This window comes from Macrobrachium nipponense, chromosome 27, assembly GCF_015104395.2.
Source record: "Macrobrachium nipponense isolate FS-2020 chromosome 27, ASM1510439v2, whole genome shotgun sequence".
Taxonomy (NCBI): domain Eukaryota; kingdom Metazoa; phylum Arthropoda; class Malacostraca; order Decapoda; family Palaemonidae; genus Macrobrachium; species Macrobrachium nipponense.
This window is the reverse complement of record NC_087216.1, coordinates 30,505,911-30,530,867: the sequence shown is the minus strand read 5'-3', so window position 1 is coordinate 30,530,867 and position 24,957 is coordinate 30,505,911. Positions and strand designations below refer to the sequence as shown.

The window sequence follows — 24,957 nt, the reverse complement described above, 5'->3', positions numbered from 1 at the left end:
CTATATACCTTGGCTCGGCCTACCATACCCTTTTAATTCTTTGATTTTCACCTGTTCTTACTAAGTACAAACATTATCTCTTCAGCACCAGCCACTTCTATTTCTATCTCATTGAGCATCCCAATGTATCACCGATAATGGTTAGCTGGCTCAGTAGTCCTTCACAGTGGCGGCTTGTGGCTATCATTCATAGAGGTGGTGTTTATTACATAATTTCTAAAAAATTCCTTGATATTAACTGCATAAACACACACACACACACATATCTCTCTCTCCTCTCTCTCTCTCTCTCTCTCTCTCTCCGAGGAAGGCAGCAGAACCTCTACCTAAATCTACTATTTTGAATTTTACTCATTGCCATTAATGTGGTTATCATTTTTTCCCATTTACTGCAACTCGCCACTGAGTTCATTATTCTGCATTACATATCAGTATCGTCACTAATTTGATCACTGTCACTAATAGTACGTATTGATTAAGCTTTGACGAATTTTATAACACGCCTTCTTCCAACAGCTATAACACTGCTCGAGATGGCAGTGCTCCCTTCACCTCTACGCGCGGGCTGGCTACCACATTATCACCCTACTAACAAAATTAGAACTGCTGAGCACCAGCAGTTCCACATAGTGTTTCAATTCAATAGCTTTTTTCGTTTATAAAAAGAAGAGAATGGTAATATTTTTTCAAAGATTATTGATAATAATCTACATTTAATTTCTCATATTCAGGTATGTATTCCTAATTTTGTGCATATATATGAAATCTATGGTGGGTGCTGCAAATCCACAGTGCCTATTGACGAGCCGCCACTGGTCCTTCAATACATTGTAACTTTCGAATCGTTCGCTTAGACTCACGGGCCCTCTCGTCCTTCCAGAATGAGCTGTGCATTTATCGGCCTAAATGAATCAGCCTGTTCTAACCTCATTGACATTGATCACTCTATCTTCTTGATTCTCATCGACTCATGAAGTAACATTATTGCTCGAGGCATTCACAGGCAGCCAAACGCCACGACCTCAACCTTTTCTTTTCTGTTCCCTGCTCATCCATTAAAAATTTTATTAAAAAGGTTTGAATCTAGATTTTCTGAACGAAATGAAGAAACTCTGCTTCCCTTCAGGATTCGAACCTGGGTTAAGAAGGCCGCATTTCAGTGCGACATACCACTACGTCATCACGTAGCCAGAGAGAGAGAGAGAGAGAGAGAGAGAGAGAGAGAGAGAGAGAGAGAGAGAACTAATTTCGGGCCATCTTGAAAGATTTTATCAAAATCAATTATGGATCAGAGAACTTTAGCATGGTGTCTTCTGGCCCTCCGTAGAAAGTTCGAATCCTGGCATGGATAAACTTTTTTTTTTTTTAATCATTTGAAAAATTTAAGCTAAAGTTCGGTGCGGAAAGGTATAGAATATAAAAATGAAGAATATAATGCGTGTTCGCAGAAATCAATAAGATTTCATGACATTTGAACCGAAGTAAAAACCGCTTTGCGTTATGATACCAGAAGGAGGTCAATCTCTTTCGAATCTGACCCAACACTCCTGCAGGGCCCGGAATAAGTTCTCTCTCTCTCTCTCTCTCTCTCTCTCAGGATTCGTGATGAAGTAGTGGTGTGTCGCACTGAAATACTACCTTCTTAATCCAGGTTCGAATCCTGAAGAGAAGGACAGTTTCTTCATTTCGTTCAGAAAATTTAGATTCAGACCTTTTCAATGAAAAATGTATTGAGTGAAAAGGGAACAGAAAAGTTTGAGATCATGACGTTTGGATGCTTGATCTACTTTGATCCTGTGAACGTCTTCATGAGTCGATGAGCATCAGGAAGACCGAGTTATCGATGTCGATGAGGAGGTTGGACGTTCGTGTAAATTTAGAAAGGACGATAGCAGCGTCTAAGCGAAGGATTCGAGAGTTACAATGTATTGAAGGATAGTTTGAACCAACTAATCGTTATAGACGGGGAATACGCGCGTTGAATGAGATAGAAATAAAAATAGTTTGCGCTGAGGAGATATAATGATTACGTTATTAATGTGAAAATCAAAGAATGAAAGGGTCTGGTCTGCCGAGCTGGGGTAAATCGATGAAATTTTAGCGCAGGTGAAATGCTTTCCACAGGTAGATTTACCTGAAGATTAGGGCTGCAATATCCAATGACTGAGAGAGGGTCCAAGACAGCAGTGAATGTCATAGTGCTTCCAAAAAGGTCTGGGAGCCTTTGCTGATTACTACGAATATGGAGCAGACATTGTCGACGAATATTGTTAACGCTGTTAACAATATATATATATATATATATATATATATATATATATATATATATATATATATATGTATGTATATAAACCTTGCATATTTTCAGTTACTACTTTCAGATATATTTTTGGCCATCCCCATAACAGAACAACATAAACAATAGCTACACTAATGTGAGGGTTGAAGCTGGATTGGTGTCACCTGCGATCTTTGTCGAACTTATCTTTCCAATGGAATATTGCAATGATAAAGAGGAAGATATTTCTGAAGTGGATTGAATGAAATGACACTCAAAGTAATAGATTTATGGGTAATGTACCTTGTATTATGGCTATTGTTTGAAATCGTTCTTCAATAGTCTTTTTCCTATGTGATGCTTCATTGTACGGCTTGTCTGCGGAAAGTCAATCAAGTGGATATGGATCCATTTATATCTGGAGGGTTTGCTGCCTTATCAGTCTCTATAGGCATTACCTAAGGTTCTTTGTAGCGGCCCTTAGCTGCAACCCCTTTCATTTCTTTTACCGTACCTCATTTCATATTCTCTTTCTTTCATCTTTCTCTCCACGCTCTCGTAACAATTGACTTATAGTGAAACTGCGAGGTTTTCCCCCTGTCCGTTTCAACGCTGAATGACCTCACAAGTCCCTGTGCTTGGCCTGAATCTATATTCAATTAAATTCAAACCTAGTATCGTCATGGACACCATTCACTGCATCCGCGAAACCTTTTCATTTGATTTTGTTGGTCGATGACTATAGGTCACTGCTCTCTGAAAGAGGCTACCTTCACTGACATATTGTTTGCTCCTAGTTCGCCATGCCTTCTGTAAGTAGTTCTTTATTTTACCTGATGACCGTACAAATATTGAATCATTCTCATGATGGAAAACTAAAATTTAGACTCACGAATGGGATTGGGAGGCTATATAGACTCCAGAATACCTACTTGATGTTCTGGGTCACTAAGGAATGATTACAACAGCGGTTGGGGAAAGTTTTGTAGCGATTGAAATTCAAGTTATAGTATTAAAGAGTCTTGAGCTGTAAAAAATAAATAAATAAAAAGAAAAAATAGTATATTGACATTACAAGTGTGTTGATTTTGCGTGATTCAAACACTTTTATTAAACTATTCTTAAATTACACAGAACCGAACAGAAGGAGATGGAATTATGCAGATCGTGTAATCGTGCATTTCTGCCAGAGATCGTTGTCTGTCGGTTTATTTATTTATTCATTTATTTAATTTTTACCAAGGCTGGGCGCCACATCTTAGCGGTAGAATATGGAGAGGAGGTGTTTGGTTTGATCATATAATGTGCGTTGTATGGTCGGTGAATTCTATTGACTTCTAGTAAGATCTCGTCTTCTGTTGTGAAACCAATTGCTCACTTCCCATGTGGCGTTGTTCATCCAGGCATCTCATACATACCCCAACATCGGACGCTAGAGGATATGCCCGGAGATGCCCGGGAAGATGCGGAAGGACATCAACTCCAATGGCTACGTGTCCTTTGTCACTTGTGGTAGCGGGAGGGAAGCCCCGATTTGTTCTTCTTTTTATGAAGCGCAATAGCAAAACGGGACTCCCAACTTATTTGCCCTTTGTAGCCCAGAACCGAGGAAGACGGGTAAGGAAATGTAAGGAGGGTTTCACTCTCCCTTGCAAAAGGAGAGGTTAAAAGAAAGGTTATGAAAGTAGTAACGTCCTTGTGCTTTAGAAGACTTCTCCTTAAACAAGTTCGTACTAAAAAAAAATGAAAGAAAGGAAATAAAAGAGAAGAAACAAGATAGTAAAATCAGAATCGTCAGAAGGGAATATCAGAGCAAACAGATGTTTAGGTCTTGCCCTTCGTAGTCAGGCAAGTTTTTAATGGAAAGAATAGAACGTGTAATCCTACACTGCATTTGCAGACTGGTTGGCATTGGAGATGAAGGGTTACACAAGCGACCATTGTCTGGAATATTTCCATAACGAAAGCATACTGCCGGAATTCTCTGCTTCTCCCTAATATGGGTGTCCCCAACAGAACTATAGCTGGTTCACTTAGGGTATAGATTCTTGGCTGAGCCCTATGCCTGTGAGACGTTTGTTTGGCGGCCGCTGATTGGCTGGAAGCTGCCTTCCTCCTGGCATCAGCCAATCAGCGGCCTCCAAACAAACGACTCGTAAGGATAGGGCTCATCCAAGAATCTACCTCTCAGAGAATGATTTTGAAAATGCGTGAATGATTTCTTAAAAGGATTTCTTTCTTTGTGGAGTAAAGAGATTAGGCTAAAGGCCAAAAACTGGGACCTATTAATTCATTCAGCGCTAAAAAGGGAATTGAGAGTAGGTAGGGCTGAGGGTGTAACAGGAGGGAAAACCTCGCAGTTGCATCATGAGATAATTGTTAGGAGAGGATGGATAGCAAGATGGATGAAAGAGAATATGAATGGAGATGCAGTAAAAGGCATGAAAGGGATTGCAGCTAAGGGTCGAAGGCACGCTGCAAAGTAGTTTTATTAATGCCTACAGTAGAACTCATGAGGCGCACTGACGACACTATCCCCCTTACGGGATTCTTTCTTGTTGGTGACGTCTCACAAGTTCCATCGTAGTATCAAGTTGCTCTTCATTGGAACTTATTAATTTCTTGAAGGACATTGTCTTTGGATAAAAATGTGATCGTTCCAGCTTCTTTACAATGCTAATTGTTTTCTGAAATGTTTCTTCTTCCTTCTGAATCACCCGCCCCCTTGTGGTTTGGCATTTACTCCATTACAAAATATTCAGCAAAATACGGAACCACTCCAACAACGTTTACTTCAATTGCATTTTCATGAGTATCAGTTCAGTTGTTTTAGTCTTACTGACTTTTCGTTTGTCTATGCGCTCACGCGTCTGATTCAGGAGAGAAATATATGTGCAATATGCATTTTACACACAAAAACTGAAACGTTTAATGTTAGTTCTTGAATGAAATGATATATGAAAAGTCTCTTGACTTTATGATGACTAAACAGTGAATTGAACTACAAAATATAGACATGCCCTCACATGGTTACGTTAAGCATTAGACTGTATATATAAATATTCCACCAGATGAGGAAATATTTTATCAAAAATGCAAAAATTCAAAGGAATGAGATGAATATTGGTCTCATCGAGTCAGTCAGAACTATGAGTAAACAAGAATAAACGATGCTACTCTCGAAGAAATGGAATCAGACTTAGAATTCGAATACAAGATTTAGGCAAAAGGCCAAGCACTGGGTCCTATGAGGTCATCCAGCTCTGAAAATGGAATCAAGAGGAAAAATGTTATGAAAGGTAGATTAGGAAGAAAACCTCGCAGATGCACCATGAAATAATTGTTAGGAGAGAGGGTGGGAAGTAACAAGGAAGAAAGACAATATGAACGGAGGTCCTGTAAGAGGAATCAAATGGGTTGCACAAATGCCTACAGTGTACCGCGTGAGGTGCACTGACGACGGCGCTATACCCACTTACGGGGTTGAAGAAATGAAGGCGCTTCGTCAACATCGCTGGAGATGAAGGGGAAAACATTTTCCGACAACAGACTCATTTCACCCAGGTACTTAGATGTGTCATGAAAATAATATAACAACAAATAATTTTCTTGTTTGAATTCATTAGAATGTTTAGTGTCCTTCCGAGAGTCTACCAGATTCTCACGCATAAAGCTGAGCAGTTTATAGAAAGTTTGCTGTAAACCTTTTCATACATCGGTGCAACAGCATTACTATGCATTCCATTCTTCATCTTCTAACCGATACTCGACACCATTTTTGCTTCAATTAAAATAACCGTGTCAGTAGCATGACAAAGCATGAGAGTCGACGTTCAAACCTCGGATTTTTTTTTTCTTTTTGACGATCGCTGGGCATTTGGTTCATCTCTACTTTAAACCTCATGAAGATTTTTGAGGTTTCTTGCTGCCTTTCCATATGAGCCTGTTTAGCATGTCCCTAATAAAATATTCCTACCGGTACAAATCAAGGCATCTTGGAGTCTGGGTGAGGGTTCAAAAGTTTAACCCGGTATGTAGCCACCTAATCCGAGGTGCTAGCACTAAACAAGGCGGAAGCTCATTGGGACATCGCGTTTAGTACTAGCCCCTCGTGGATCAAAGTGTTGTACACACTCATTTCTATATTGTGTGGTCGAAAAATTACATTAATAAACGATATCTTCGTGCGGCCGTCTACTTTACTTAGCATGAGTTTACCCTGGATTTTGACAAAGTGGATACATACCGGGTTAATACCGGGTTCAAACCCTGACTGCCGTTCAAGATGATATGCTCTCATTCTCTAATCCTAACGAATTTTAGCCTCTAGTGAAGCGTGGGAAGGTTCAAACTTAGCTACTTTTCGGACTCAATGCTTGGTAAAATAAGAGCTTGTCATTTGATAACACTGTAGTTAGCACCCATTGAAAGGCTAGGCGGTAGTACTACAAGCGAAACAGTTGCCTCGTCCATAAAAAATTTCTATCGAAATCTAACATAATCTCACCGTTGTATATGCTCTCACCGTATCCTAAGTCCCACAAACCAATCCAAACCAAATGTTGTCACATCCAAGTGGGACCAAGACAATGCAGTAAAAATATCCGGGACTCTTCAAGTCTTGCCCAGTGACATTCAGTACCTCTATTTGAGGTCCTTACTTAGCAGAGAATCTTGTGCTGAAATAGTAACTTACCGATTCGTTAAAATTTTCACCTCCATTTCAGTACTTAGCGATCTGCATTCACACTTTTCACAGTGAGATATCTCAATTATCCCAGGTGATTACCCTGTCCAGTTTGACTTGCCTACGATATATAAGGCATTCGACACTGATTTGACCTAACATAAAGAATATTATGGGGTTTTACATAGATCTAACAATAACATGCAGCCTTTGAACTATCATTTTTTAGTTCTATTTTCTGTATGGAAACAAGTATTTGAAAAGGTGGTTTGTCTAATATTCCTATCGGATACATGACAAACGCTGGTTGCATGTAACTTTTTAAGTGTGAATATAGATATGCGCAAAAAGATATATTTATTTCAAATATTTTCAGGAGAGAGAGAGAGAGAGAGAGAGAGAGAGAGAGAGAGAGAGAGAGAGAGAGAGAGAGAGAGAGAGAGAGAGCCTAGGAACGGGGGTTGCAAAATTCATTCATAAATAGGAGAAACCAACGTGCCGCTAGGCGTTAAATGACTAATCAGCAACTTGACTCGCGGAGAGACAAAAAAGAGAAACGAAGGTAAACTTGTCTTGTACCAAGAAACTTCGTAATATAAATGTTAAGGACGCGGTCAGACTCTCGTACCACGGATGGAGAATTCTCGTTTTTCCAGGGAACCCCCTCTGGATCCTCTTGGGTTCGTTTGTAGTTCTTTGAATTAGTCTGACTTTCGAGAAGGAAATCTTGCACGAAATGGAATTTTATATTCTTATTTTTGTAACTTTTTGGGTTTACCAATGGGTTGTAGTACCTCTCTGAGGGGTTCATTATGCTTCTTCGGTTACAAGTGAAACTGTTCGCTTCCGGGACGCTAGAGAAGAATTGCGTGCAGTAGCTTTCCGCGAACTCATGCTCCTCCAAGGTAATAATGCTTGAGGTGTCATGTCCCATAAACCGTTTTGTCCCGTAAGGAGCGGTGTTTCATAAGTCCTAAAGTCCTTCAGGATATTCTGTAAGTACATCTGCGGCGCTTGCTAAAGATCATCATCAAGAATTAACGGTACCTGTGACGTCAACATAAGAACTTCCGCATCGGTCAGCGCGTCCACTTTCTCAGTATACGTTCAAGCACAACCAGTATAAAGTCAATGATATTCAAGTCAATTTTCCGTGAGGAACGTTTTTTCGTGAAAACCTAGCGATGAGAAAAGCTTTTTCTGTTCAAATCAATATAATCCTACGCTTAGGAATAAAGAATGACTAAAGAGCTATTAAGGTAAACGTGAGAATCTTATAACCCGTAGTTGTCATTTGAACCAAACCACAAACGCTAATAATTGATTGGTTGAGAGACAGAGACCTTTTAAAATAGGCTGCTTATATCAAAGCTACCTTTTCATAACCCGAACGAAAATAAAAAGCTCATCCACGGCCTTACCTTTCGACAAAGAGTCCTAAAACTATGAGGAGTAACCAGCTTCGAACAAGCAAGGACATTTTGAGAAAAATGCTCTTCCGCAGAGCGACTAGAAGTAGACGACTAAGTGCGCCGCTGTCTGATGCCACACTAGGTGGGAACGTGGTGCCCACTAATTTATATATCCCAGTGTCCCCCTCCCCCCTTAACTCCCAGTGTTCACAGAGAGAGAGAAAGAGAGAGAGAGAGAGAGAGGGAGAGAGAGAGAGAGAGAGAGAGAGAGAGAAAGAGAAGGATACTATGTACTCGTAGTGATGATATGTTCTTGACGGTCAGCAGCTATTCTTGGGCTTTGCAAAAAAAAAGAAAAAAGAAATAAAAATAAAAATAAAAACATTTAATCTTTTGATGCTCAGGAGAACTTGAAAATATTTCCTTATTTGGATTGGTGGTGTTGCATTCTAGACTCTGAGACTTATGGACTGGACCATCAAAAAGCAGTGAGGCGAAAACAACAACAATAAAAAGCAAAATATTTAAAGATTCTGTAAATCTCATAGAACGGACGACAACATTTCTTTGTGAACTTAAAAGTTTTTTTAATTTTTATTTTGGATTAGTTTTTGTATCGTTTATCACGGAAGTTGTTGGTGAATTTGAATCTTATGTTAACAAAGTATTCTCGCAGTGACGACAAGAATAATGATTCATGTGTAATGTTTTTGAGATGAAAGCTTCATCACTCCTACTCTCAGTCACTGTTTTTTATTTCTTTTGCCTCGCAGCAGCAAGAGACATGAGGCCGAATCCATTCGTGGAAACCTCTGGGGTATTAGTTGATACAAGCAGTAATTGGTAAATATATATCTACATATAAAAATAGAAAATTTCTTTCTGCCTGTTTGTCTGTTTGTTCATTATGCACGTCCAGACTATGAAAGCTGGGGCTACCAAAGTTTTACCATAGACTCCCCTCCCACCCAAAGGAAGGTTTTAGTCAAAATCAGAAATTAGAGGGCCGTTTCTAAGAAGACTTTAGCCCCTATTTATCATACTCCCTCATTTTTTACAACTTTCGGAGTTGGCTAGACAGGGTCCCAAGTGATTACTTATTCTGAAAGTGATTTCATAAATACACACACACACACACACACACACACACACACACACACACACATATATATATATATATATATATATATATATATAAAGTACGTGTGTGTGTGTGTGTATGATATAACACACACACACACACACACACACATATATATATATATACATATATATATATATATATATCTATATATATACATACATATATATATATATATATATATATATATATATATATATATATATTTGTGTATCTATACAGTATATATATGTTATATACATCATATATATACACATATTTATGTTATATACAGCATGTATTATGTATATGATCTGTTTATTATACACACACATGTATATATGCATATATATATATATATATATATATATATATATGTATGAAAAGGTGTATATATATGTAAATACTGTGATGTTTGTAGATATTGTAATATTGCATTGCTGTTTAAGAATTAATTACTTATTTCTTTGGCTAGTGAAACTGTCCTTTGTTTACAAATTTACTTTCATTACCCTTTTCTTCATATGCTTCAACAGTTTGGTGAAAAATACTCTAGAATAAAGACACGTTCAGTCTACTGTCTTCTCAAGTGCGTCCTGCATTTTGTGGGTGCTACGTCTGGCGACGATGACGCAAATCTACTATAGTAGATTCACATCAACCGTCCATCTGATGTCAAGCCAGTACCTTACGACACTCCTGATTGGCTGTTGATAAGCCAATCACAGGGCTTGAAACTCTTAGTCTCTCTCGAGAGTTCACATAAGTAGGATATATGTTCCACCTCTCCTGAGGGATGCGTCTTTCAAAAGTGTCCCTCAGGAGAGATGGAACATACATCCTACCTTTGTGAACTCACTCGAGAGACTGAGAGTTTCCAGCCCTGTGATTTGCTTATCGACAGCCAATCAGGAGCGTCGTAAGGGACTGGTCTATCAACAGTATCCCTCAGGAGAGGTGGAACATACATCCTGCCTATGTGAACCTTAGAGAGAGGCTGAGAGTATCCAGCCCTGTGACTGGCTTATCAACAGCAAATCAGGAGCGTCGTAAGGGACAGGCCTAGACATCCGATGCACGGTTGATGTGAATCTGCTATAGTCCATCGCTACTTCTCTCTTGGTTATGTCTTTTCTTGGGAATATTTCAGACTTCAATCCGGATCAGGAAGACTTCGAACTTTGCACGGAACGAGATGAAGTGTGTTTTACTGTGAATGAAAGTTCCTCGTTAGACGAATGGTTTTCGTGCTTGGCTATCAATCCGTTGGTTCGAAGTTCGATTCCCGGCTCAGCCAATGCGGAACCAGAGGAATTGATTTCTGGTGATAGAAATTCATTTCTCGATGTAATGTGGTTCGGATCCCACAATAAGCTGTAGGTCCCGTTGCTAGGTGACCAATTGGTTCCTAGCCGAGTAAAAATATCTAATCCTTCGGGCCAGCTCAGTGGTGTGGTAAAGTAAGATATACTTAACTTTTACTGTGAATGATACCGTGGAAGAGACTCTGGTATACTCGATGAACTCTGTTATTCTAAGAGATTTAATGCATCCGAAAAATTCGAACACCGAGACATTTCATGCATTAATCTCAGTTCTTCGGAATCATCTTTTCCCTGTCCGGAACGTGATTGCTGAAATAGCTGAATGTGGAGTTTGAAAGTAAAGAGAACAGGTAGAAAATGCGCCAAAGAAACCGGCGCTATCGAGTTTTCTGTACAGCGTATAATGCTGTATGAATCTGTCAGCCAAGAAAGTATTCCTATTAACATAGTAGAATGCAATATCTTTACCTGACTATTACTTTAATTATCGAATAGCTTAGAGTATTTAAAAAAAGAAAGTAAGCAAGAAAAATAAAAAACCCCCCCAGAAAGTACAGGAAGGATTTCTATAGGTTTAACTTAAGGAGCCTGACAGGGTTATTGTGACGTCACGCACCTCGCCTTTTAATCGTCTACCAAAGATTAAGCTGCACGTGACAAGACCTCGCTACGCTCTTTAGAGCTTACTCTTAGCCGCGGCCCATGGAACTTTCAGTCACGCCCCGATAGGGACCTGTGTTAGTGTCAGACGCATGATCATGGCTAACATTAAGCTTAAACATAATTAAAACTACTGAGGCTTGTGGGCTATGATTTGGTATGTCTGATGATTGGAGGGTGGATGGTCAAAATACCAATTTGCAGCCCTCTAGCCTCAGCAGTTTTTAAGATCTGAGGGCGGACAGAAAAAACACGGACGGACAGACAAAGTCCTCTCAATAGTTTTCTTTCACAAGATAACTAAAAAATGTATCATTTTCATGGGTCTAGAAACATATGTGACTAAATTGGTTGACTGCAACATGAAAGGCGCTGAGGACGCATTGTGCAGTGACTAGTTTGTTGAAGGCGAGTGGAAATTTTGTTGTGAAATTAAAGATGATGTTACCATATACAGATGGGAGAGTGATTGTTGTCACTGTGTTTCGCCGTGGTGAACTGATATCTGTAAGAATGGACTGACGGAAGAAGTCAGAGGAGAAGACTGGAAATAGAAGAAATTGCAGGCAATTTGATGATGGTTCAGTGTAAATTGGGATAAACTCAGTAACTTTTTATTTTATTTTATTACAAAATATCCTTCTGCATTGTTATATGAATGTAAATATATTTATATTCATAAAATATACCTTAAAACTAACAAAAGTTACTGAACCAATTTATAGGAAAACGTGATTACAATCGTGAAAAAATTAAAAGAAAATAAGATTAAAAACATAGAAAATGATAATGAAGAAGACAGTCACCTGAAAGAGAGTGAACAGGAATAATGTCACGAGAGTAGAATATATGAAGAAGAAGAAGAAGAAGAAGAAGCTGGGAAAATGAATTGCAATATGGAAGGCGGAGGAAAGGAAACAGGTTCTTTGTATAGGCTATGTTTTGTTTGTATGGTGTTTTGACGTTGCATGGAACCAGTAGTTATTCAGCAACGGGACCAACGGCTTGACGTGACTTCCGAACCACGTCGAGAGTGAACTTCTATCACCAGAAATACACATCTCTCACACCTCAACGGAATGCCCGTGAATCGAACTCGCGGCCATCGAAGTGGCAGGCCAAGACCATACCGATCACGCCACTGAGACGCTGTGTATAGGCTATGATGGAAGAAGAGGAGAAGAGGTGAATCAGAGATATGTATAGCTGCCAAAAATAGAATTGCCAAAATTAGAATCTACGAAGGGACTGGATGAACCATCTTTCTTATAAGGAAGTAAAGTGTGGATATTGAATGATAATATGATTAAAAAAAATGTTACAGTTGCTGAGGTGAATTATTTGTGGCAAAGTGACGGCATAAATTATGGATGGAGCTGGTCGTCCAAGAACATTAAATTACGACTGCGTCGTCAGTTTGTTTAATGAAAGTCTAGGCAGATTTACGACATCTGTCTCAAGGGACGGGATAAATTTCGCTTTGTCTTCAAGTGCGACTGAATAGCATAGAAATGAGACATGAACTTTATTGCGAAGTTGCGCAAATAATCAAGGTAATTTATCGAAGGCTTGTCCGCTGGTATAGAGGTTAGTGTCGTGCCATGCCACTCAAATGTCGCGGGTTCGCGTCTCCCCCAGGGCGATGAAAGATCACTGGCTCTGTATCGTGATCAGTTACAGCTGCAGTGTGGTGTATGTATTAGGGCTGTTGCCTTGGTATAATAAGGCGCCCTGTGAGGTTATGTTAGACCTGCGATAATTTTACGCTAAGTCGGTTGGTTATGACTTCCATACTCATTGAAGTGTCTTGGGTTTTGATGATAACTTACGAAGTCAGTATCTTCTTTAGTTATGACGACGGAGATGTTTCAACTCATGATGATAGTTTCTAAGTTCATTCAGTATCTTCTTTCTGATGTGAGGTTTCTAGTAGAAAACACGAAGTACAAAAAATATCTCTATTCTCTGAGATTACATGATGAAGATCGGATTCAATTTGTATAGGTCTGCCAATGATGATGGCTGATCCAATTCTACATGATGAGGATCTGATAAAATTGGACAGGTCTTCTAATGATGATGGCTTGATGACTTCTGCCCCACAATCTGGTTTACAAATCATAAAGAAAGCAGACAGTAGCTCGAACATACGAACATACACACAGATGACATAGATTACAAGGCACGTAGGCCGTTTGAGCTATAGGTCACGGTGGTTGTCTCAAGCAGGAAGCTTGGAATATAGTTTACAAAACAAATGAATGACCACAGGTGACGGCAACTAGACACTGACTCATTACAACACGTCATCTTAGCCTGCTTTATCGTATCTGGTCTGATCACATTCCTGCAAGCAAACTGGTTGACCTCTTGGGTCACTGGTTTTAATTAATCATAGTTTTAGTTTTTTATATATGGAATAACATTCCATATATTATGCTTATGTAGCACTTACATATGCAGTGGGAAGCTTGAATTTCAAGTCAATGGCCCCTGTGTGCTTGTTCTATGTGAATAGGCTTCATCTATTGAAATAATAATAATAATAATAATAATAATAATAATAATAATAATAATAATAATAATAATAATAATAATAATAATAATAATAATAATAATAATAATAATAATGATAATACTAATAATAAAAACATATAATTCGAAATTGTCGAAAAGATTAAAGGTGGCCATAATAAATTCCTATGACCAAAGCTGAAACTTTCTAATCACTGCAACTAGAACAAAATTGGTTGTTTAAAAGACATCAACAGCCTCTTGAATAATACAGATATACACACATACAGAGTTAAAAGAAAAACCATAGGACAATGTATAACAATTTCAACAGCAGATGTGAAAGATAGACAAAACCGACTGAAAATCTGTCAAAATGTTCGCGACCTCACCAGCTTTACCTTCTCGGGCATTCCGTTGAGGTGTGAGAGATGTGTATATTGCTGGTGATTGAAGTTCACTCTCGACATGGTTCGGAAGTCAAGTAAAGCCGTTGGTCCCGTTGCTGAATAACCACTGGTTCCATGCAACGTCAAAACACCATACAAACAAACAAACAAACAAACAAAACCAACTTTTCCATACTTGTTTGGACTCATAAAAACGTGTATGCCGATAATAAGCTCTGAATGTTCTGCTGTATATATCTTGGCAAAACTTCATGTAGGCATTCTTGATCTAGTTATTAGTACTATTCCAGATTTTGTTGTAAAGGCTAATGTAAAAATAAAAAAAAAATAATAATAAAATAGTGCACAGATGAATCGTGATTCCAGGCATGTGTTTCTATAAATATCTTTATTCACCGTGGTGCTCACTGAGGGTATATTAGGATTTGACCTGATGCCCTTGAAAGGATAAAAGAGTGCCGGTCTGAACCAACAGAAAGCGACACTCACCAAAGTTTTGAATAGCCGTCGGGAATCCCCTTTCACCAATATTAATGGAGCGGTACATGGGTTGTTTCATGTGGAGCAGAATACTAAGGATGAATCATGGTTTGCGTATACTGATGACAAGTGTGCAATTTGACTAAGAGAGCTCAGGTATAAACGATTTATTCTAAAGGTTAAGTGAATTAACTCTAGGGACGGTGAGTATAACGTAGCGGCTCGTATAGCCTTTCCCGAATGCCGTATACGAAGAGGTAAGGATCTGTTGTAGATTGAATTTGCACGGACGTCCTACTAATACGTATTCTCAAGTTCATTTTGATTCTGGCCACAAAAGCGAAGTCAATGAATCGGTATTTGGAGCCATTGTTTTAAGAGCATTACGTGTAGGCAGCCTTGAATGTACAAGTGATGATGACATAAATAGAGTCAGGAATGCAAACGGAAGATTATGATATGATAACTTACTAAGCGATACACTAAGAGCTGATAATAAGATTTTTAATTTTTTTTTATAATGATAACAAAAGGAAAACATACCAACATAGCGCAGACACTTGATCTACCATAAAATGATAACTTTCAATAATATTCCCAATTTTAGAGTTAATGTGGTATTGTAGAACAATAAGACAACAAAAACACTCTCATAAAAAATTCTCCTGACATTACCAAAGGATGACCTTGTACGTATATATATCATGTGCGTCCTCTGGCAAGTTCTCCCTGGATCAAACTGGAAAACTTGACAAGAGAATAGAACAACATCAATCAATTCATGAGATATGCACAGGGTAACTTTGCGATTTCAGTTCACGTTTGAGCAAATGATTCTATTGATTAGAGAGATGACAAAAAGTTGGTTTATTCAATGTAAAATGAAATATTGGAAAGAAATTGAATAGTCTAGTTTACCAAATTTTTTTTATAGCAATTAGGAAATGACCTTAGGCATGTATAGATTTAATCCATTTATTTAAAAAGAAATACATAAAACGTATTGTTTTTAAGGAGTATAACTAGTCTAATCTAACTAGTATGAAGGCGACTTGCCTAAAATTAAGACAAATCTTACTCGGGAAAATAAGATTTGCTAATAATGGAGCTCATAAGAGATGGTAAATTCCCGTCTTTCCCGCTTTCCATAAATTTTTTACCATGTGTTATTTCGGCAAATATGTTGGATGAAACTAGAGAACTGAGGTGATCTTACACTTTGAACAGTGAGCGGATTGGTAACGGTATTTTAATGCAGGGTAATCCGTCTCGATAACAGACATACAGTTTGGCATCAGGCAAAAGTGGGAATCTTGCATACATTTTCAGTCTTTGTATAATAAGTATAGGTGATGGTTCAGATATGTTTACTGTTAAGAATTTGTGTATATATCTGAAAAAAGCCGTTAAAAAAAACCAATTACTAATAAAATATTTGACCAAAAGAGCTATTTCGTCATGGAGGCTGATCCATTTGATGAGTAAAAGCCCTTTGGAGGAAGTTTAGTTTGAAATTAAATATTATTATTATTACTATTTCAGAAGATAAAACCTGCTCACATGGAACAAGCACACAGGGGCCATTGACTTGAAATTCAAGCTTCCAAAGAATGTTGGTTTCAACCTCCCTCCGCAGACGCAACACTGCAGCAGTAAATGATCATGATGCAGAACCAGTGATTTTTCATTCCCCTGGGGGAGGCGCGAAACGCGCAACATCTGAGTGGCATTCACGACACTGACCACTATACCTGCCGACCACTTATAGGAACAAGAACTATGAAAATTTATGCCCAAACCATTAAATGTCTTGTTAAATCTTTATTTTGTAAAAAAATAAAGAAATGAATTTTATGTAGAACTGCAAAATGTTATAAATGAGCTGCTAGAGAAATATGAGAAATGTTGTTGATAATGTGAATATGAATGCTGAAACGAACAATAAAAGCATGGGACATGTATTGGGCAAGATGGCCCAGGAGAGACTACAAACAAAAACTGATGCAAATTCACTAGTTTCGTGCAGCAAATGATTTAGTATAGATACATCTAGATTTATTATTATGAGTCATAGAAACCAAATAGATTACATAACCACTGATCAAGAGAGAGAGAGAGAGAGAGAGAGAGAGAGAGAGAGAGAGTTAAGTACGCAGAAGAGCAGATGTAAGCAGGGATAACTAAATTATCATTTCCATAGTTAAGCAGAAGCATGCGACAGAAAAGTTGACAGAGTGGCTATGTTTGGTGCAGTAAAGTTTGGAGAAGATGGGTGGGAGGAGACAGCTTTGACCACACAATGTATATCAAGCTGTTGGAAAAATAGACTAGGATGTGTGGTGACATGATGTAAACCGTAGATATTGAAGGAGACCTCTAATGCTGTAAAAGACAGTAATAAGAGAGGCATGTAAGCAAATTACAAGAGGATGTAAGTAAAGTAGAATACACTCTACACGGTTCTAGATAATAAGGCTACATGAAGATCTAGAAGATATGAGAGAATTCTGGGAGGACCAGGATAATGATGATGCTGAGAAAAGCTATGTATTCAATGACTGGAATTACTGTTAGTGTAACGGACAGAATTATTAATGAAATATCAGTGGGTGAAAAGAAACAGAAAAATGTCGGTCAAAAGTTGAGATGGGCCAATTACAGCACCACAAGAAGAAAAACGACAGCGTTTGGCAGAGCGTTTTATGAACCATTTTATTTAACGTGATAGATGCTCGAAGATTGAAGAGAGTGGCATCAAAGACCCAACAGACGCAAATCAGTGTCAAAGTTCCTTCGTCTTTTCTCAGAAACTAATTATCTTCAAAAAGTCCTTTCTTTATTTCTCAGAGTTTCTTGGTTTGATGTTTTCGTGCTCGTAGACAAGCTTAGTTCTTTTCAGAAAGATTATAAAATCATTAGTAATTTCTAGGAATTCCTCCCAACGCCTTCATTTTTTTTTATTAGCAATTTTTATTTTGAAATATTTCAATGAACTACTTATGACCTAAAAAAAAGACTGCACAATACAAATAACATTGCACACATGGACAAACTTTCAATTTATCTTTCCCTATTTGTTATCCATTGAGTTGATATAATTTCATCTTCTACACATATAATCAAGAATATTTCCATTTAAAGAGTGCAGCTAATAACAGGTGATACAATGGTTCAGCATTTAATTTGGTAAAAAGAAGTTACCTGTTAACATTTAGAAATTTCAGGTACGTATAATTAATTTGACAATGAGACATAAAAGTTATCAAATATGATAAAGTTTCCTGTGAGGTAGAATAATTTGTAAGCAAGTCAGAAATGACTTCCCTAGTTACAACACAAGAGAAAAATAGCATCCTCTGCTACCTAAATATAAACTAATACCATTTGGACTCCGTATGAATAAAATAGATTCTAGACAGTTAATCAGCTCCAATTTGGCAACACTATTTATTTATTCCAGGCTTAATTCAACTACAGAAAAAAATTCGTCTATACTTATCTTCAGAAGTGTTCAACGAATGTTGATAGGCTTTAATGTTGCAACTAGTAATGAACCCTTAGAGGCTTAATTTACCCACAGAAACAAAATGGTCTATATTTATTTCCAGAAGTGTTCAACGAATGTTAATAGGGTTCTTTAATGTTGCAACTAGTAATGAACCCTTAGAGACAGCCTGATCCCTTCAGGCGGTTATTTGTAATCAGGTTTGTAATTGGTAAGATCGGTTTGATGGGTCCTGGCGAACAGCTGAAACCTGATGGAACTTCGACAGATACAATTTCCTCTGCTAACCAGGCGTGAATAGGAGGTTCTTGGACAATAGATACTCATTTAGTCAAGAGGCCGCGCAAAATAAAAACTCTTATGAAGACGAGTTCCCTCATTCTTTCTGTAAACATTGCTGAATCAGGAAATGTGTTGCTACACGAAATGTAATAGAAAGAAAAAGTTGCTATAATTTTCGTTCGCTCATCCACTGATGTATTTCGTTAAAGTAAGTGATATTTGGAGCAGAATTCGTTATTAGGCTTGGTGAAGAGGATAATCTGGATGTTGCCAGATTCCCAAACCAGAAGGACTAATAGAATTTTTATGGTTACTCCCTCTTGCCTCTTATTTACATCGTTTATCTTTAAGTCAGTTAGGATGCGAGGTATGGCCTCCCCAAGGATATTAGTAGAAGTTTTTACAAGAGGTCATAGTTCCAATATTAGTGGATGTTTTAAGACAATTAAGTGGACCAATTTCCAATCAGCAAAATGTAAAGGCAAAGGCGAAAAACTAATTTTTGGAGACTGGTTATTGGAATTGAACAAAGATTTTTTGAGATTTGACCGTACCCTGAGAATCTATGGTGTCTTGTGGATAAAACATGTTCTTTTCTAAATCAATAAAGGGACCAACACACTGGGGTTGTCAAAGTGAAATACTAGTGTGGAATGAGTATGACATGAATAAAATGGCGACAAGAATGTACAGAATGATAAATGAGAAGCAAAATGGGACAACAGGACACATTCCATTCCTCCAACAGCGGATCCAGCAACCCCACAGCATCTCAAGAAAACTAGAAAAGTTCCTTGTCACCCTTCTGATTTGGATCTTAGACTCTGTAGTGACGAGCGTATCCAGATCAACGAGAAGAAATCATGAAGTTAAGAGGTCATTGTAACACACACACACACACACACACACACACACGCGCACACACACACACACACACACACACACACACACACACACATATATATATATATATATATATATATATATATATATATATATATATTTATAGATCTTAGTCCTAGCCCATTTCTCCACATACCATTTACTCTTTTGTCTTCCCATCTGAACTTTGGCCTTCCTCTTCTACTTCCCTACACCTCCATGGTCATAACGCTTTTACATACATGGTCCTCTTCTCTGCATATCATGACCAAACAACTGTAGTTATTTTTCCCAGGCCTTCATCGATGCTTTCCTTAGTTTAACTCTTTCTCTAATAAATGAATTTCTGATCCTATCTCTTGTTGTGACTCCACACATCCATCTCATTTTCTCATCTCTGCCACATCCATTTTTCATTCTTGAACTTATTCATCAGCCACGACTCGGCTCTGTAAACCATTGTCGGTCTGACAGCGCTTGTGTAAAACTTTACTTTAACCTGGGAGCTAACCCACCTTGTATTCTGTGCTTGAATTTTTTACCCCTCTAATGTTTATCTTCTTCTACAACTCATTCGTTGCACTTGCTTTACCCTTGCTGTAGCCTTCTCTGCTTCCTTATTTGCATTTTTCCAAGCCTATTTGATTCTCCATAGGATCATTTCGATCATAAGCTCTCTCAGTCTCCTTCTTCCCCTTGATTTTTTCCTGCAGAATCATGATTCCATAACCAGCTCTCTTTTTCATTAGGTTGACCTCTACCGGATGTTTTTCCCCATAACTTATCTGTTTTTGTGATGCGACCGAGTGCCAGTTCCTTAAATTAAATCTCCCTTTCATCTCATGGTCCTGTAGCCTCCCCACTCTTCTTATCAAAAAGTCTGACACTACTGATCTACGTTGTGTCCTAACACTCCCCTCTCTGTTAGATGGCCTCTACTATATATCAGGAAATTTGTGTCTGTCTCCCTCCACTACTATATGTTGCATAGTTATCGCTCTGAAGAACATGTTAATGGCCATGTGAAGGTTTAGAGAGAGACAGGTAGTCGGGTATTGATAATTTATTTACAGGTGAGCTCAGGTTATAAACAGGTGTGCGGACGGATCTGTAGTGCGCGACCGACACTGACACAAAAATGACACGATCCGACACGGATTTGTGTTTCTTGACATGCTAATTTACATGAATATTATATGCTATACTGAGTCAACGTATATGAATGATATGTCGGCGGCAGGGCCGTAAAGTGCTTGATATAAAGATATGAGGTACAACGCGGACAGGAAAACTACATCTGTATATTTAAGCAAAAAGCGTTGTCCTCACAGCCATATCAAAAGTTACTGAAAATTCTATGATTTATTCTCCTTCCTCTTCCATTTTTTTTGTACCATGTCCTCCATGGATACTACTCATATTTTCAAAATTACAAGAAATGTGCGTTTTTAAGTCACTTCTGATGACTAATCTTTCTTCTAAATTCGTTGATGTTATATTTTATTCATCTCTGTTCAGAACGCATCCTATGTTTCCTTACTAAATCCCACGTTTGGGGCATACTTGCTCATTATATTCAGAACATGTACCTCACAGCATATTTTTTTTTTTCATTCTATTAGAACTTTTCCTTTTCACCTTTACGAAATTTTCCTTCGTTTCCTTGCTAAGGACAACCCCACTCCACTCCCTCCTCTCTCCTCAGAGCCACCATAAAGTATTCTATAACTACTGCCAATCGCCCTTGTTTTTTTTTTCTTTTCATATTGTCTCTGGTATGCATAATATGTCTACTTTTCCTCTCTCCATAACATGTGCCACCTCCCTACCACAGCTAACAGATGATGGTAGATTGGTTAATGGCTCTAAGGACAAGGCTGAACTGCTTCATCAAGCTTCGGAAGCTAAGCAATCAGCCGAGGACGTCCCTCTCCCTGAAACTTGTCATCCTGAACCTCTCCTTATAAAATTTTAATTTTGCTCTTGATAATCTTGATAGCTAGGGTGGAGGAGATCCTGATGGGTTCTTCCCTTTTGTTTTTTAAAAAGATTGTTAGTGTGTTGCCTCCTAAGATAAATAAACTCGACAGATTTTTAGGTCAACATAGTATCTTTACGAATGAGTGCAAATAATTGTTAGTAATACAGTGACTGTTCCAAAGAGTGGGATATCTGGACTGCAGTAACTACAGGCTAATTTCTATTCTCCCTGTGCTCTCCGAAGTTGCAGAAAACTTATTTTTAAGCCACTATACAAGTATGTGGAATCTAAAGGACTGTTAGTTGATAATCAATATGCATAAAGGAAGCATTTAGGTACGTGTGATGGTCTTTAGGTTTGACATGCTGGTTGCAAAAGAACCTTGTAAATGGGTTTGTTGAGTGTAGAGTAATTCAAGTAGATTTTAGTGCTGCTTTCGATTTAGTAAATCCTAAGGCACTTTGTTTGTAAACTTGAAGATTTTGGAGTGGGTGGATATGTTTTAGGATTACGCCATTATTTGCTGTTGATGGGAACCGTTAGCGAACCGAGACATTGTGTTTGGGATTCCACAGGAAGTGCTTGGTCTGCTGTTATTTTAAGTGTATAGAAGTGATATGGTTGTTGGCCTGGAAAAACAAAATTGTTCAGTATGCCAATGATGTTACGCTTGTGGGTGTAGTAAAGTCTCCACTTTTGAGAAACAAAGCTACCCATAGTCTCAGTCGTGACATGGAACAGATTAATGAACGGTGTAGTCGGTGGGGTATAAGGCTTAACACCAGTAAAAAAAAATACTATTGAATAGTAGATTTTGTACAGATTTTCCTTCCCATCCTCACCTTCGAGTAGATGGGACTCTGCTGAATGAATCTGAAGCTTTAATTATACTTGGTGTACTAATGGCTCACATTTTAATTGTGAGAAACATCTAAAGAAAGTGTCGGCAAATGCTGCACGGAAGTTAGGTATCAGACTTAAAGAATAATATATTTATAACTTGTTTTAGGTCATTTGTCCTTTACTAGACTACTGTTCTCCTGTGTGGATGTCTGCTTCTGCCAGAGATTTATCTCTTTTAGACAGATCCTTTCGTGGTGGTAGACTTCTGTTTCCTAACATTAGGAGTTATGCCTTGGACCTTTGACAAAGGTCTCTGGTTCATCAATTTTCCATAAATTGTATTTTGACAAAGATTTTCACATTCACAATTAATCCCTGATCCTTTTATCCTGCGCAGAGAAATAAGATTCTTCTGAAAAGAAAAGTTAAGTATATTTTAGTTTAACCAGACCACTGAGCTGATTAACAGCTCTCGTAGGACTGGCCCGAAGCATTGGATTTTTATTTACGTGGCTAGGAACCAATTGGTCGCATAGCAACGGGACCTACAGCTTATTGTGGGATCTGAACCACATTATGTCGAGAAGTGAATTTCTAATCACCAGAAATAAATTCCACTAATTCTTCCAACGCCTGCGTCGCAGCTGAGCTCTGGGAAATTCCACCACACGTCTATCACAAATCTCTAACTCCTATATAGCATTATAAAACATAAATGGGATCTTCCGAAAAAGCTGCTCATGGAGAATTTAAGTTAGAAATGATGGTCTTATTTCCTAAGGTGTTTATTACAAAACCATTTTGAATTTTAATAACTTTGTATTGTGTATGGTTGAAGATAAAAGAATATGGAATTTGAGGAACATATAGTTAAAGGAGATTTCATGTAACATTGTAAATGGAGACATTGCATATTGTACACTGAACATTTTTAAATAAAAGAAAAAAATCTGAATTAGCGGCAACGAACTCGGGCTACCAGATTGGTAGGCGAGTACGCAACCCCCTCGTCCAAATGAGGAACTTGTTTAGAAGCATCAATTTGCAGTAAATGTATCTCACAGTCGAACTTCCCAGTTCCAGTGGTATTTATTTCTCGAACTGTTGAACTGTGGGATAGTTTCCCTGGGGAAGTTGTGCAGTGGAATCTCAAGAATTAAGGCGTTTATGCAGTGCATTACAACCCTAGACAACTCTCTTTGTGTTTCAATAATTTACTTACATTTTCATCTATTTATTTGTTAATTTGTCAACTTAGCTTTCTTTTCTAATAACTGTCACGTCTTTCAGATGAACTCCTTATTCTTTGGAAGCTTGAATTTCAAGTCAAGGCCTCTGTGGGCTTGTTCCATTTGAAAAGGGTTCATCTTCTGGATAATGATAGTAAATGTAAAACTACCAATTCCATCATGTTTAGACCATTACAAAGTTGGACGCCATTATACCATTCGCCATGAAATTTGGATTTACTGCAAATTGATGTTTCTTCTCAAATGGTTAACGGGTCATCTATGAGATGCTTTATCTGAAAGTATAGAAGATAATCGCCTTGGTTAGTTAGGCAGAGTCCAACGGCCATCACTAGGCTTTTGATTCCCTTAACACCTTAACAATCTTACGGCCTTTAAGTATGCAAGGACTCGCTAAAGGACAATATGGATGCACGAAAACCTTTAATTGGGACCAAACTGAAACCCTCTTAAGTTAATGCGTAAACCACAGTTTAAGTAAAACTTCATGGCAAAGACATTAAGAAAGGAAAGAAAGTGAAAAGTAAGAAGCACAGTAAAGCTTTCAAAGAATTCTCTTTCATCATTCACAAGCGATCCAATTAAGGATGTTATTGAAACTTATTGTCCTATAGCGATCGCGATAGGATGAACAATGGGACCACTGGAAGGAAATGACATACAGGCAGGCATTGTCGAGATTGAAGATAAGCGGTTTATAATATGTCGTCGAAAAGAGATGAAAAAGGCGGGGAATTCCTGATAGTGTGTGTGTGTAGCAACACAGATATTCTAATCCGTACCGAGATGATTCTGCATAGACGCGAGTCATCATACTTATGGTTAGAATTAGGGAAGAGTTGTCATCCTTGGACGAGGAAGGTTCGAAGGACGGAAGATCTCCAATACCAGGAATTACGGTCGATGCTGATCCGGAAGTTTTCTCGCACCCAAGCGCGGCGAAAGAGAAGACTGATCTGGCTGACAAAATCTCAGGCGCCGATATCCCGTCAAATGAACTCTAACGATCGATCTGTGAACTTCCGTCATTAACGAAGTATCCGACGTTCCACTAAACAACAAAATAGAAGAATATTCTGAAGAGAGCAATGATTCAGGTGCCGTCACTGATAAGCAAATGATAAGATAGTCTCGACACGAAGAGGGTTGTGCATAGACTATAGAAAAGTGGTACGCATGCGCAAGTAGTTGCCATATGACTCCGGCAAGGTCCTTCGAGTGAAAGGAGTGTCCTTTGTCCTGTACTATGTGTTTCGGTATCGGTTTCGTTTTCAGCATCTGGGCAAATTTACTTGTGTGATTTTCAAGACCTCATTTCCTAATTAGAT

General features: G+C 38.2%; 1 protein-coding gene across 2 annotated transcripts in view; it reads right to left on the bottom strand.

The window, feature by feature from the left end:
• The window catches only part of LOC135200984 (protein starmaker-like), a 20,437-nt gene extending 11,922 nt beyond the window's left edge, over positions 1 to 8,515 (bottom strand). The window contains exon 1 of one of the 2 annotated variants that reach the window (XM_064229780.1): positions 8,387 to 8,515. In XM_064229780.1, coding sequence (XP_064085850.1) covers positions 8,387 to 8,445 — 59 coding nt within the window. In that variant the 5' untranslated portion in view covers positions 8,446 to 8,515. The remainder of the gene's footprint in view (positions 1 to 8,386) is intronic. The other variant, XM_064229779.1, reaches the window with a different exon arrangement.
• Between the last annotated feature and the right edge of the window lie 16,442 nt (positions 8,516 to 24,957).